At 38.4% G+C, this 15,724-nt stretch overlaps 1 protein-coding gene across 2 annotated transcripts in view; it reads right to left on the minus strand.

Moving 5' to 3' along the window:
- Positions 1 to 1,767: 1,767 nt before the first annotated feature.
- Positions 1,768 to 15,724, minus strand: part of ATP6V1C1 (ATPase H+ transporting V1 subunit C1) — a 36,561-nt gene continuing 22,604 nt past the window's right edge. For both annotated transcript variants that reach the window (XM_059672003.1, XM_059672004.1), the window contains 10 exons: positions 15,296 to 15,381; positions 13,767 to 13,861; positions 11,722 to 11,813; positions 10,594 to 10,692; positions 9,349 to 9,417; positions 5,419 to 5,511; positions 5,236 to 5,329; positions 4,427 to 4,524; positions 3,486 to 3,612; positions 1,768 to 2,385 (listed from right to left, as the gene is read on the minus strand). In XM_059672003.1, the coding sequence (XP_059527986.1) occupies positions 2,290 to 2,385; positions 3,486 to 3,612; positions 4,427 to 4,524; positions 5,236 to 5,329; positions 5,419 to 5,511; positions 9,349 to 9,417; positions 10,594 to 10,692; positions 11,722 to 11,813; positions 13,767 to 13,861; positions 15,296 to 15,381 (949 nt within the window). In that variant the 3' untranslated portion in view covers positions 1,768 to 2,289. The remainder of the gene's footprint in view (positions 2,386 to 3,485; positions 3,613 to 4,426; positions 4,525 to 5,235; positions 5,330 to 5,418; positions 5,512 to 9,348; positions 9,418 to 10,593; positions 10,693 to 11,721; positions 11,814 to 13,766; positions 13,862 to 15,295; positions 15,382 to 15,724) is intronic.

Here is a 15,724-nt window from a genome sequence, read left to right on the forward strand (position 1 = left end):
AGTAACAACGTAAATAATCCACCACAACTGAGCTCGGAGACACTCAAACTGCTTTAATGTTATGTTACAGACACAAGCTCTGTTATTCACCTTGCCCGCCCCCACAATTACTTCTTTCTGGTCTTCAGACTCCACAGTGTCCCGGGCCATGAAATTCCAGATCACACACTCGTGAACGAGGAGCGACCAGCACTCCTCCAGGATTGTAAGTCCATGTTTCAAGCACTTACCAGGCACCTTTCTAAGTTCTCTATGTGCGTTTGGGAATTTGCCTCCCCAGCACAGCAGCCCTGTGAGAGGGGGATCTCTAGGCCGTGAAGGAGGGACCGAGCGTGGAGACCACAGAGCTGTTCCGTGGCAGAGCTGGGCTCTGGCTCCAGAGCTACACTCAGCCACTCCGCTGGACTGCGTCCCTGAGAAAAGTCATAGCGGAAGTCCCGTAGTTCCAGACCTATGCTGGGATTTTAGACTTGATACAATTCTACCTACTCCTATCAGGATAATATTAAAGTCTAAATCAAACCTTAAATATTGCGTAGGCCTACAAATCTTTTAATCAGCAAAACACATTGCCCATGATAGAGATTATATTCCTTTTACAGATCCTAAGACTCAAAGAATACTCGTAAGAAACAGAACCAGAATTTTATATCAACGGCAAAACTTTTCAGCTTCCTCTTATCCGAAGGAAAACTGAAAATAAAATCTGCATTCCAAACAGGTTTTCAATGAACATTAATGGATGACTTGGTAGTATGTGTCAAAATGTAAGCATACACACCTTCCAATCTGCTTCCAGGATCTCTTACAGAAATACTAATAGAAGGAAACAAAGACATCTGTGCCAGATGTTTACTAAAGCAGTAGCGAAAACTAATACAAGCTGACAGCCATCCCGTCAGCTGTATTATGGCACAAACACATGAGGGAAAACCACACAGCTGGTTAAAGAATGAGGTAGCTCTAGGTACACGGACACGTACGGTTATCTTGGGTATACTAGTAAGAAAAAAGGTGACAGAGTATGTGCAATATGCTCTTATTTTTGTTTAAAAATAAACTGTGTGCGCGTGTGTGTGTGTGTGTGTGTGCACATGCATGTATCTGTGTGTGACATATGCTGTGGAGATAAAAAAAAAAAAAAAGGCCTGGAAGAATACATACATAAACTCCCTTGGGAAGAAGCAATTGGCTGGGGGTGGGAAGGTGGGGAGGGCAGGGAGGGCTGTGGAGGGAGCAGGCATCATCTCTCATGTTTTACTTATAGAAGTCTATATAGTTTGAAGTTAACAATTAATTTTGAAATACAAAGATCTTGGAGACTAATTTTCTAGAGAAAATAGGATCGTTTATAAATGCCCTTAAAATGAAATGTAAACTTCTTTCTCCCACTTAACTAGGTGGTAAGGGCACAGGAAGGGCAGCTCTGCCACAAAACCCTCGTTTAAAAGCTCTAACGATGCTAAACTAAGTCGTGCACTAAGGCTAGCAATGCTTCTATCTTCAGACTATGTCATAAATGTCAAAATAAAGGCTTTTATAATTATAGAACTTTAAAATGTGTAAAATACTTAGACAAAACAAGTGACTAAAGCTGCAGTTTTGCTATACTTTATTCATAATCGGCCCTACTTCCTAATGATTTGAGAACTATGAGTCTAGTGTCCAAAGGTAAATGCCCATCCTGAAAGTGGCACAGCAAGTGAGCTCTGATCCGTCATTAAACTCTCAAGCTGAACTGTAATCTGAAGGTACGCACGCCACATACAGCTTTGCACAGGTAATTTTATTCTCTCCTGTGGATGTCAACAAAGCTCCGAGATTTCATTTGAAACATTGAGAAAGCACATACCTGAATATTGTCACATGTCTTTACATCACGATTCAGTAACTATTAAACAGTTATGTCTACTAAACACAGGGAGCAAAATGGCATACATGTTTACACCATTCCCTTGTAAACAAGGCTTCTGTGCACAACAGTAACAAATGGAATTACGCATATCACAACATTGTGAGGAAAGACCTCTTTAAATAAACTATTCTGTTTATAAATAGACTCTGATTTTTTTAGTACACATTTACAGACCTGATCAATAAAAAGAAACAAGACATACATTTTTCTTTTAAAGGAAAATGTTTGGAAATGGACCACGATGGGAGAATTCACCTAGGAAAAGGGTCAGAAGCAAGCAAAGGGCAATAGAGTTAAAAGCACTGCCATACTTCAGCCTATTTCTGTTAGCATACACCAACACAAGGACAGGGCTGTCTGGGAGGAGCTCGTTTTCACTTGAATTCCAGCAAGTTGCAATCGATCTTGTAGTATACATAGGGGTAGTATTCCTGCTGACTCAGGTTTAAGCCTGGGATATCCATAGGCGCCTATGGAAATCAGACAAAGTGCTCGATTATGTACTTACAGAATGCAAACAAAGAAGTAAAGTATTACCATGTACCGTCTATTAAACACCTCCTCTGAACTAAGTTTATGCATTTCTGCTCATTTAATTTGAGGTAGGCATTATCATCTTCATTTTGCAAATGAGGAAACCACCTCAGAAAGGTTGACTTGCCCTAGGAAACAGCGCAGTCAGGCCAAACGTCAAGCCTGTTGTGACTCCAAAGCCTGTGTGTCTACCTGGTCCTGCCAGCCCTTTTTATGCACACTGTAAAGAACTGTTTTTAAATCTCAGGCTTGGAGTATTGAGTTTCCAGGATAAAAGAAAATAAAGTATTGGATAAAATAAGCGAAGCTTTGTTTTAAAGATATCATAAATTACAAATGCATGTTATAAGAATTTACTGTTAGGAAATTATGTAGCAAATATTTAGACCTATTTTATAGACAATTCCATGAAAATGCAGACGGTCATTTCTTGCACTTTCTATCAAAAAAACCTTGATTTTCATAGGTTCTAACTAATACACATGTGAGATTTACCATCCTAAAGAGGGGTAAAAAAATCAAAATATTTGAAATAAAAAATATAAAAGCCCACTACAATTTTAAACAATGACAAAAACACATGTGCTTTATTTTCTATTTAAAAGATGAAATAAACACATACCATTTTAGAAAAACAATTTGCTTTACAATGCTCATCTATTAACTCATTACTTCTACCAAATAAAGTTAAAATAACTACTAATTTTCTTCTCTGCAAGAAAAGAATTATAATTTTTGTAAATAACTAGTATCACTGGTTGGTTCTGTATTTCTGCAACTATGACCATCTGGTTTAAAGCAAGATAATTATTGGCTTTTAGCATTCCCAGTTCTAACTAGTATAAAACAGGGTAAACAAGGTAAATTACTGGCTATGTTTATCAAACAATTAACTGAGAATCTCAAAAGTACTTAGAAATAACTTCTAAAAAATGGGTAACATGATATTCACTATCCCTTTTCTGTCTATCTTTTCCAATTTTTTCTGAAATTCATTCCAGTTCTTATTCTCCAAGGCTATCTAATAAGTACTTACATCAATGATCGCTGCTGCACTGCTATCTAGATGTTTATACAATTCATATAATACTTCTCTTAGTTTCTTCATTGTTTTCTTATTGGGCTGAAGTAGCATTGCTTGGAAGTTCACTGGCAAGCCATACCTTGTAAGGAAGCAAAAATATATTATGTAACACAAACACACACATAGACTTTATTGTGAAAGCAAGTATTTTCATACTCTTCTTTAATCACAGCTAATGGGGAGATGGTACCTCATTTTACAAGTTCAACTAATATACATAGAAACTCAAGCCTTCTCTGGTCCTCATTGTCCACTAGGTATTTTTCTTTAAAATGAGAGCCAATTATCTATTAGGAATTACTTTAATTACTCTTTAATTTTTAAGGAAATCTATGAATAAAATAGTGATAATGTGTAAACTTAGTAAATACTTTCAAGATAAACAATGAGATTACTCACATCTACTTTGAAAATTCCAAGTAATTTTAAAATAGCATAGCTGCAGGTATGTCTATAACAATTTCTAATAGGAGTAACATGTACACAGGATCACAAGATGATTTAGATTTTATGTCAAAATATTAAATATTATAGGTTAAATGAAACAATGATTTCATATAAGTCATTAGTATACTGTGTACATGTAAATATCTGAAAGATCTTCTTTTAAACAAACATTGGCTAATATTGTATAATCTATGTTTGGCTTAAACACATGAGAAGAGACTCTGAGAGCATAGCAGCAGGGAGCTCTGGTCCTAAACCCAGTGTTAAGAGACACGACTAACACACAATCAATAGCTGGATGACACCGACAGCCTCTCCTCACGACTGGCCCTTTGGTTTCTACAAGCCCATTTCCTATGACTGGGCTGTGTGATATAATAAAGGGGTCCAATATAAAGGCATCTATAAGCTCTTCATACCCATGTTTCTCAATTAACTTTCTTTACCTTAAAACAGACTCTACAAAAACCCTCAATGCTTTCACATGAATCCATGCAATAAATGCTTCACTGAAATTCACTTTCAGCCACCGCACAAGTGGTCCCTATAAAAGAGGGAAAAAATTACCACAAATCTGGTCTTGAAAATGGCAAGTAGGAATTAGATGAACCAATTGGTTTGCTTAGCTATTACTTGGTTAGGGTTAGTTTTCTTCCAACTAAGATAATATGGTTTATAAAGTTCTTAGAAATAACTTTAAATGAAATTTGCTTTTCTTTTCTCTTTCATTACAAGAGAAACACCTTTTCACTAGTCACGTCTCCCCTTCCTCACAATCTTTTGGTCTTCACAATAGTCCTGTATTTGAAGATGGCAAGAAAGTGGACACCAAATCCATTCCTGTTCCCATTTTGCCTAGAACATAACAATTCTCCAATGATTTCAATAAATTGCTTCAGTAAAATATTGTGGCATTAAAAACATTTGCCTCAAGAAAAGAAAAAGTCTTACTGGAAAGGAAAGTTACTACTTAAATAACGCTTCCACCACAGGGGTTCCAATCAAAACTCTGCATTTAAAATTAATTTCTGATATCGATTAAATGGGAGTAATTAATTTTAGGTATGTATTTTAAGATAACCACTCACAAATCTCAGCTTTAGAAAAAACTCATTCTGCTTATTTAATAGAAAAAATACTTAAAATCAAATGTCTTAAAAGCAAAATGGGAGCTTTGCTTTCTTAAATCAAATAAAAGCAACATCAGGTTTTCTTCTGTTTAACAAGGCTACTGCTAAATGTTAAGAACACATACAAATTGCTTCTTCTTGTCAGTAGAAAGCCTGTTCATTTCTTCTTTGTCTGCTTTCATCTCCTCTTCATTATACTGGAAATCACGAACAATGAATCTAAACGTGGGGGGAAAACAAAATTGTCCACACCAGTGTATAGGTGATTTAACAAAATAAAAAAAACAAAGAAAAAATAATGATCTTACTTGTTTTCCCTGGCTTTGTGTCTGAAGTCATCAACTGCCTTCCTAAACAAGGTGACATTACAAAGGTAACTGTCTTGGTCCTCTGAGAGCACACTACGGAAAGAAGACGAAGTCTGGTTAAAACTTACGTTGACTTGTTCTCTTTAATAGTGAAGACAGGATTCAGAAACACTGGGGGAGGAGGAGGAAGAGTAGGGTGTGGCAGCCCTCCCAAACCATCTCAATGCTACCCATCTGTATTGCCTCAAACACTGAGGACACTGAGTCTTGGACGTTCTTACTCACCGTAATAGCCCTGTATTACATTGACTGCATCCTAGCCGATAATATTACACAGTAACTCAAGGAGAGCTCCCAAACTCTGAGAACCACGCTGTTCAATCCACATCCGTGCCGGGCTGGCCGAGGCAACCGTCCGGCAGCTGGGTTGTATCCAGAGTCTCCTTGCTTCCTTGCTGCATCCTCTTCTCTTCTGGAAACCTCATTCTCTCTCCAGGCCAGCCCAACCCCCGGGCCTGGCCCACCCACTGCACTGCCAGAACCTCTCACCTCAGATCCTTCCTTTTCTCCCAGCACACCCTAGATCAAAACTAACACAGACGTCTAAATAACCTCTGAAAAAACACTCTTTTATGCATCTCGGGGCTCCATGTTAGGCTTTTTAAAAAAATATATATTTTTTTTTATTGATTTCTAAGAGGAAGGGAGAGGGAGAGAGAGAATCATTGATGGGCTGCCTCCTGCACGCTCCCACTGAGGACTGAGCGAGCAACCTGAGCATGTGCCCTGACCTGGAATCGAACCGTGACCTCCTGGTTCATAGGTCCATGTTCAACCACTAAGCCATATGGGTCGGTCCATGTTAACCTTTATAACGGGGTGGGGAACATCTGGCCAGTGAGAATCATTTGGTCTGGCCCTGCCAAGACAATAGGGGTGAGTTAATTAAATGTTTTACCAAATACTAGTATAGCAGGCTAATCTTTAAGTTGATAATTTTGTATGGCCTGTGAATGATGTTATAAATATCCAAATAAGGCTTGGCAGAAAATGGTTCCCCACCCCTGCTTTAGAAGAACCCAGAGAGGTCGGCACGTCCATCCAGTCACAGCTCTCAGGGACGTCACTGAAAAGACCTGCCATATGCACTGCTCCCAGTCAACCTAGCTGCTTCATCGTCAAGACATCTTCCCTGATTTTCTTCATAAACGTGATCTCTGCAGCCCTAACCAGTTTAGCTCAGTGGATAGAGCATCAGCCTGCAGACTCAAGGGTCCCAGGTTCGATTCCGGTCAAGGGCATGTACCTTGGTTGCGGGCACATCCCCAGTAAGGGGTGTGCAGGAGGCAGCTGATGGATGTTTCTCTCTCATTGATGTTTCTAACTCTCTATCCCTCTCCCTTCCTCTCTGTAAAAAATCAATAGAATATATATTTTTTAAAAAGTGATCTCTGCAACCTCTGTCCCAAAACAAGAGGAAGTGTCCTCTGCACAGTGGCTCGTGTGTCTTTTTCTAGGCCTTCCTAGCGAGGCTCCTGAGCCTCATCTGGAGCTCTAGCTCCTTGAATTAAAACCTCCATGAAGCAGCAATGAGTTTTTTTCTGACAACAGAGGCAGAGGTGAACCAGTGACCTGACCCTTTCAAATGACCTTAACAAGCAAAAGCAGACAGACAAAAAGGAAAGTGGTAATTCTGAAAGCATAAATGCCAAGTACCTCTTTCCGAACTGCTTTTTTTTTTTTTTTTTTTTTTTTTTTTTTTTTTTTAACAAAAGAAGCAGAACAGCAGCCCGGCCTCCACTTTCTTGGTTGTTAATACTGACATGGTATTTATACACATCCATGCACATAACACACAATAATGGCAATATTTCAAACTGCCCAATACTTGAAGACTTTAGGTAGAATATTTTGCAAATAGCTAGATTTTATGCATTTTTAAATATATTTTTATTGATTTCAGAGAGGAAGGGAGAGGGGGAGAGAGATAGAAATATTGATGATGAGAGAGAATCATTGATTGGCTGCCTCCTGCACTGCGCCCCCATCCCTACTGGGGATCAAGCCCCCAAACCAGGCATGTGCCCTGACCGGGAATGGAACTGTGACCTCCTGGTTTCTAGGTTGACACTCAACCACTGAACCATATGAGTCTAGATTTTATGCATTTTTAAATGAATGTTTCTTTCAGGTTTGAGATAGTATTTTTCAATCTATTCTTCTACCTCAGAATTCCACTTTCATCTTCACTCCTCCCAAGTATCATGCCAAAAAGCCACAAGTATTACTGCTTATAACTGAGTTAAAAATAAAGCACTTAGGACAATGACTAGCACGTAGTAATTACTCCAAAATGTTAGTTATTATGATAACCACAAACCCAGCACACGCCACAGAGCCCTTTCCTCAACAGCGGACAGGATTCCAGACGAACCCACTAGCCTGTCCCCACAGGCACTGACCTTCCTCCCCCGGCCCGGTGCTGGCTGCACGCTGCTCTGCTCTGGACTACATTTAGACAGTAAGGTTTCAAGTCAGTGATTCCAAATGACTTCTGAGCTGAGAAACAGAGTAGAACAGATGTCTTCACTGGGTGAGGAAGGGCTGGGACTCTCAGGTGGTCATGAGCACTTATAGGTCGTTCAGAAGACTGGTACTGCCTGGGCTAACCTGTTACTGCCTGACACTTTTTCTTTGAAACTACTATAGTGACTTTAAAAGATGGACATCTCTAAAGTAAGATTATTTACTTATTTACTTAGTGTTTTTTTGTTTTTATATATTTTTTTTATTGATTTCAGAGAAGAAGGGAGAGGGACAGAGAGAGAAACATCAATGATAAGAGAGAATGATTGGTAGGCTGCCTCCTGCATACCCCACACTGGGGATTGAGCCCACAACCCAGGCATGTGCCCTGACTGGTAATCAAACCTGTGACCTTCTGGTTCATAGGTCAATGCTCAACCACTTAGCCATGCCAGCCGGGTTCTAAAGTAATATTTTAAAGTCCTTCCTTTAGAATAAATCAGGGCTTACTTAACTAGCCTACACACCACTCCCCTGGAACCCAGGTTTGGCAAATGTACAACTTGGGGGGGACATACCGTGTGCATGGGGTCCTTCTTCTCCTCCCTCCCCTGCCTCCCAGACAAAGTCAGCCCCTACGGCTTTAATGCCCACAGAGGTATAAGAGGTGTGATCTGTCAGGATAAAGAGCTTCCGTGGGAAACTAGTGTCAAGACACATTAGTCTTCAATTTACCATGGGAAGGGCTGGTGTGAATGAAAGGGACAGCCCCCCTCCCTCACCATACTCCCTCCAAAAAAATATTTCATGATGGGCACTGGTTTGTGGTTTAGGTTTCAAAAAAATCAACATCTGGCCCAGCTGGCGTGGCTCAGTGGTTAAGTGTTGGCCTATGAACCAGGAGGTTACGGTTTGATTCCTGGTCAGCGCAAATGCCCAGGTTGCGAGCTCAATCCCCAGTGTGGGGCGTGCAGGAGGCAGCCTATCAATGATTCTCTCTCATCATTGATGTTTCTATATCTTCCTCTCCCATCCTCTCTAAAAGCAATAAAAATATATTTTTAAAAAGAATTTTCAGAAGGTAGCAGCAGGGAAAGTGCCACATGAGACCCGGGTTCTAGTACTGGCCCTGCATGAACAGACGTGTGACTCTGGACAAACCACCTCACTTCTATGGCCTCAAATGTCTGTACCAGTCAACATGAGCAGGCCAACCAGATTGTGCAATCCCAGGTCTAAAAGTATGACAGCTGGAGTTAATATAACTCATTGATAAGGTGAAAAGATGATTTTAAAATATAAATTTACCACAAAGGAAAGACATAAAGGCATTTCCTAACCCAACATCCAGACTGTAAAAGGAATTCCAGGAAAGAAACGGGTTTTACAAATACTCTGACTTACTTGCTAGACCTGGGAACAACCATCTCGGCTAGTGTTTCATACTGCTTCATCCAGTCATTGTGGTTTAACCTGCAGGAAAGGTGCAGTAAGTACTGGGGGAAAACAAGTCCTACCTCCTGCCATACCCAGGTGGAGAAAAATGATGGGACAAACAGGAAATGTGGCTATAGTAAGTATACGTCAAACCTATTTAACAAAATATTCAAGTATCCTACTGAGAATGAATTTCAAACACACTTGGTGAGTGAAACGGGAACTACATTACATCCAGGAACTACTGCAAAGCAGACACAGCCCAGAACGAAGTTTAGAAAGGAAATAAAGCAAAGTATAGATTCTCAACTACTTTCAAACTTTAGGGTTGAAGTATATTACCTCATTTTTTAAAAAGAAAGAAAAAGGCCATGCATGACAAACCATGACCATTTCTTTTCAGGGCCATTAAGAAAGGCTGGAAGGAACTATATTTACTGAAAGCACCAAGTACCAGGAAGTGTTCAGTAAATAAAGGGACAGCAAACTATGCTGCCACAGCGAATTGTGCAACACCCTTCTCTAAAGAACACTGGCTTTTGGGGGTGTGGAAAGTGACACTTATGTCAGTAATTTAAAATAAAGAACTTTAGTATTTGTGGACCAGGACAGAAAATAATTCATTGTTTAAGGTGCTTAGGTTCTATGTTTCAATTACTGTATACAGAAAACTGTGAAAACTTCTGGTTTTAAACACAAATTTTAAATAAAGGTTAAATGAGACCAATCTTTTATCTGGGCAAAGGTATTTTCCTATATATTATAAAAACACAAATACACAGAAATTGATGATAAAAAAAATCAGTGTTCCAGTACAGCAGGGCTGAGTTACATAACTCACACACGAAATACAACTTCTGGAGCCCTTAGTTTCTGTGTTGTGTGTTTTTTTAAACTAGGTAATTAGTCTTCCTTTGCTTATATTTGAATTTTGTTGTTGTGGTTAATCCTCACTCGAGGATATTTTTTCCATTGCTATTCTGAGAGAGAGGAAAGGAGTGAGGGAAGGGGAGAGAGAGACGCACACACCAATTGGTTGCCTCCCACATGAGCTCTGGAACCTGCAACTCTTGACCAGGGAATCGAACCTGGCACCCTTTAGTGCGAGTCCCTTTACACTTGGATTTTATGGAAAACTTCAAATTAAAATGTCAGATACAAACATTTTTCTTGTATTTTAACAGGCAAAAAATCTTTTTAATAAAAACATACTTGGGAACTACAACCAGTAACGTGACGAGATACTCTGAGTCAAGAACAAAGTCATCCTTCTTCACAATTTCTGAGAGGCTTCTAGTTAGCAAACTTCCTCTGAGGGAGAAGGAAAAATCATTAGGCTGATAATATGGGCTCCCACAACACAAGAAAGAAACAGCAAGCTAATTATATTCACACACTAGAAAGACATCTCAAGAGAGGCATTAGTATAGTTAACATTTTTACTTTATAAGTCATCAAAATTTAGCTATTTCTCACCCCTGCGATGAAGGAAATGGCAACATTTATCAAAATCTGTCTCTAGTGTCTGCCTTTGTGTTTGCCTTAATTATTGGAAGATGGGTCTTCTGTTGACTACATTTATAATATCTTGACTGGGAAAGTGTTATTCATTAGATATCAACTAAAGTCTATTTCATCATAATTATGAAATTATATCATCTATACCTTGGTTTTCCTCCCTCTCCCTGGGTATCTTTGATACCAGGCAATTTTGGTTAGTTAACCCAATAATCAACTCTTCCAATCAGTCTTCATGTAGTGTACCAGTACTGATCCTTTCATAATAAAAATGTCTTGCCTGTTTGCACCACTGACAGTAAATATATCAACCACCTTTTCCTCTGGGATATAAATGCTTAACTTCAACAGTTAAGTGCTTAAAGCTACATCTGTAGTACTTATGCTACAAGGAGATCAACCAGAAGAAGTGTATTTGATTTTAAGTAAACCTAAGGTGGAAAACACCTAAACTTGGAAAACAAAGAATGAATATCGGATTATAAAAGAATTCCTCTATAGAATTCTTCTAAACAGACTGTGCAATTAAACTATGATTTGATTTGAAACAATTAATTTTAGACATTTTTCTACCAAATGCATAAAGCAGGGCTGAGCGCTTGAGCAGCACTCACAGGTGTTATTTATGAAACAAGTATAATAAATCAACCTCACATCTGTTTTGACTAGACTCAATTAATACACTTTTCTCCATGAAGTGAAAAAATACCACTTTGATTATAGAAACAGCTGGAACTTTACTAAACCCCAACAATATCTCATTCAGTGTATGCTACAGTGCTTCTCTAATTCTTAATATTCACAAATACTTGATATGCTTACGCATTCTTTCGTTCCAAATTCTGAAGATTCCCTTTCAGGTTATTATATGCAGATGCTCGAGATTTCAGGTCATTGTCGATCTGAGTCACTCCCTTTAAAAATAAAATAGGCCCAGAGACAAAGAAGCATGGAACAGACTGTCAAATCTCAGAGGGAAGGTGGGGGTGGGTGGGTGGGTGGGAAGAGATCAACCAAAGAACTTGTATGCATATATGCATAACTCATGGACACAGACAACAGGGTGATGGAGGCCTAAGGTAGGGGGTGGGGGGCAGGGGTGGCTTATAAGGGATCAATGGGAGGAAGAAAGGGACATATGTAATACTTTCAACAATAAAGATTTAATAAAAAAATAAAATCAATAAAAAATAAATAAAATAAGCAATATTTTCCTAAATCCACCTCTATTAATACAATTAAAGTAGCTGTACTTAAACACTAACTTCAAAAAATAACAACAATTAGTTCCTAATGTAAAAATATTTTAAAAGCACATCTTCATAAGGTCATTTTTAAAATAACCTACTTTATTTTTAATAACCATGGTAATTTCTATATGAATCTTTTCTACTAAAGATAATGTTTTAGACCACATGTATTTTAATTATTTACTATATTACTTCTTAAACCTAAATGGAATCTAGGCCACCAGTTTAGAGATTACTAATTAAAAGGCCTCAATTTATACGGCTGAAGGATTAATTCCCAAAGGAACTAAATTAAAGTTGTATTGTTCACAACTCTATTATTACTATTATTACACAAAATGTTTTCTCAATATACTCTGAATTGTAGTTGAATTTATTTATAAATTTTACAAAAGCTGATTTTTCAAAAAGATGACTAAAACTACTAATACTTTAGGGAGACAACACAAAGCAGATTTCACATTTGAAAGATTTCACACTTGAGTCTGAGGCCTTTGTCCACTCAGCAATCCTGACAGTATCTGAAAAACTAGTTTCAACTCAGCTCTACCATTATTAGCTTTGTGTACTGGTAAGTCCCTTGACTTTCTCTGAGCCTGTTTCCTCATCTATATAGTATCAGGAAGAAGAACACTAAATCCTTGATAAGAATAAAAAAATAAGGCTCAGTCTTAGTAAGAACACCATTTTATATTATCAAAATACTCAAGTTCATTGAATTTTATGATTTTAGTTAAAATCCTTGATAATCTTTTTTTTAATTTAATTTTTTTTTTATTGCTTAAAGTATTACAAAGGGTATTACATATGTGTCCATTAAAATCCTTGATAATCTATTCAGTTACATTTAACTATAGAGCACACTATACAAGTAAAATCATAGAGGGTTAAGCAAAGTCTGTCCAAGTAGTTTAAACCATACTTTTCACCCTAGCCAGGTCATAAAAATGTTGACAAATAGCTCTTTGTCTATTTGCCTCGTTATAATTTCAGGTAAGACTTTTACATTTTTTCTCAAGCTCCAGGACTTTGCAATATAAAAGGAGCTTTTAACTCAGTGAGTTCATGGATGGGCTTCAGGATCTGTGTACTCTCTGAAACTGTACACAGATTCATGTGGTATATGAGCGTGGCGTCCTTCTGGGCAGAGAAGCAATAATGACTGTCAGAAGGCGCCAGAGAACACATAAAGTTTAACGTCTAAATCAGCACTGCACATAAAACATAAGTGGCCATTGCCATCCACATGACTCATAAATCCTTAATAGACTCCATTTTCCTGCTCTACAACACCTCAGTTACCCTTAAAATGTGTATAAGCGATAATTACAGAATTTTAAAGATTCTTATTTTACCATTGTTGATGCAATATTTAAATGAACTATGTAAATAAGTAAACTATACAACTTGGATACTTTACACATGAAAGTGCTATACTTATTAACATTTTTTTTTTTTTTAGTAAAGTTGTAGTTAGGGTAGCTCCTGTTTGTATCAATCATCTGTAATTAAGTTGCCTTGTCAAAACCTAAAGCGTATTTCCATAGCTAAATGCTAATAAAATGAAAGTAGCCACTATAAATCGATGTGTCCTACCTGTGTTATTTTTTATCTTACCTTGGCAATTATTTCAGAAATATTTTTCAGAGACTGTTTGATTGGATATTTAGCCATGTCCCACTGAAATCTTGTTATATAAGTAACCAAGTCAACTGAAATAAGGAAATAAATTAATTACTGAGGAGAAGCAATAGAATTTTTTGTAGTCTGTTACACAGTAAACATTCAGATATTTGAAATTGGCATTTGGAAAATCAGTAAAGATATATCATCATTTCTGAAATGTTCTGATTAAATAAATGTATAACATATGTTAACATCAGTTACTCAAAATTTTATGTTGCAATTTGATTGAATCATTTTTTTTTGATTGAATCTTTTATACTTACTCAAAAATATTTTAAATAATATATCTTTATTGATTTCTCAGAGGAAAGGAGAGAGAGGTAGAAACATCAATGATTAGAATCATTGATCGGCTGCCTCCTGCACACACTACACTGGGGGTCGGGCCCATAACCTCGGTATGTGCCCTGACCAGGAATTGAACCCAAGAACCTGTAACCTATTGGTGCATAGATCAACACTCAACCATTGAGCCACACTGGCCAGGCAAAATACTGCTACTTTTGAGAGTCTGACCACACTACTCCATAATGCTGCCTCGGCATCCATCCCTTTTGTGTGGCCAACTGGCCTGCAGGGGCCTAGAAATTACACTCCCTCTCCCTCAATAACAGCCGTAAATAACAGCCTCCAGAGTCACAACCAAGTGTAAGTTCCTGACTGAACTCTCCCTGATCCCTCACTGCCCAGGGCCTTCCCCTGTGTACCCTTTAGAGAAGGCCCTCTCCAAGTTACCAAAACCTACTCTTTTTGGTCTCAATTGACCAATCAGGACTTAGCCTGGGAATCCCAAAGCACTCCATCCACGGACCCTATTAAAGGCATGTGTCCTGATGCTCTGGCCTGTACCCTGCCTTGACCTCTCCATGGGCCCTACCTCCTCCAGGACCTGAGAGTAATAAACTTCTCAATTTCACTTTCCCTTTTGTTGAACAGTGGCTCACCATCCCATGACGCCCTGGGGCTCTACTTAATAAATGTTAATTTAACAAAGTCACATTAGTGACTTTATAGTAGGCAATACAGAATAGAAGGAAATACAGAATAGAAAGTTATTTTGTATTGTAATGACATAAAACTAAAGATCAGCCTAATTTAAAATAAAGAAAATGCTAAAGTGGTATTTCATAACAAACAACAAATGCAGTACAAATGACAACAATGATGTCAAAGCCACCTTTATAAAGCTACTAGTAGCCTGCACACAAATCTGTGCGCCAGTAGCTCACTGCCGCCCTCCTGTAGCTCTCCACTGCCCACTTGCCCACTTATAGCTCGCTGACCCACCCTCCTGCTGATCCCTGATCCAGTCGTTATGTGGTCGGTTGTTATGTAACGACCATTTGCATATTACATCTTTATTATCTAGGATTATTTCACAAAGCAAACTCTTTTTTGTTTTTGTAGCTTAGTCATTCACTTTGTATAAGTCAACATCAAATCATGAGACATTAGCTTACCTCCATTTGCCAGCAGATTCTCCTGGACTTTATCTTTACTATCCTCCAATACATCAGCCATATATTGGGCCACTTTCTTAACCACCCTTGGGAGAAAAGAAAATCAACAATAACTTTCAGGAGAAAGACCCAAATTCCATGCTATACAATGAACACACTACATAAAGACATGAAACTGATTATATATGTTCCCCTTACACATCTACACTAATAAAAGAGAAACATGTAAAGTGACCGTCCCTGCGCTATGCCCACCAGCCAATCAGAGTGATATGCAAATTAACCCAACAAAGATGGCAGTTAATTTGCATACACAGGCACGGAGTGAAGACTAAAGACAGTGTAGAAGGAAGCCAAGCGCTGCAGAAGGGAGCGAAGCGGCGGAGAAGGGAGGGAGCGAGGTGGTGGAGACGGGAGGGAGGGAAGTGG

Source organism: Myotis daubentonii, chromosome 17, assembly GCF_963259705.1.
Source record: "Myotis daubentonii chromosome 17, mMyoDau2.1, whole genome shotgun sequence".
Classification (NCBI taxonomy): domain Eukaryota; kingdom Metazoa; phylum Chordata; class Mammalia; order Chiroptera; family Vespertilionidae; genus Myotis; species Myotis daubentonii.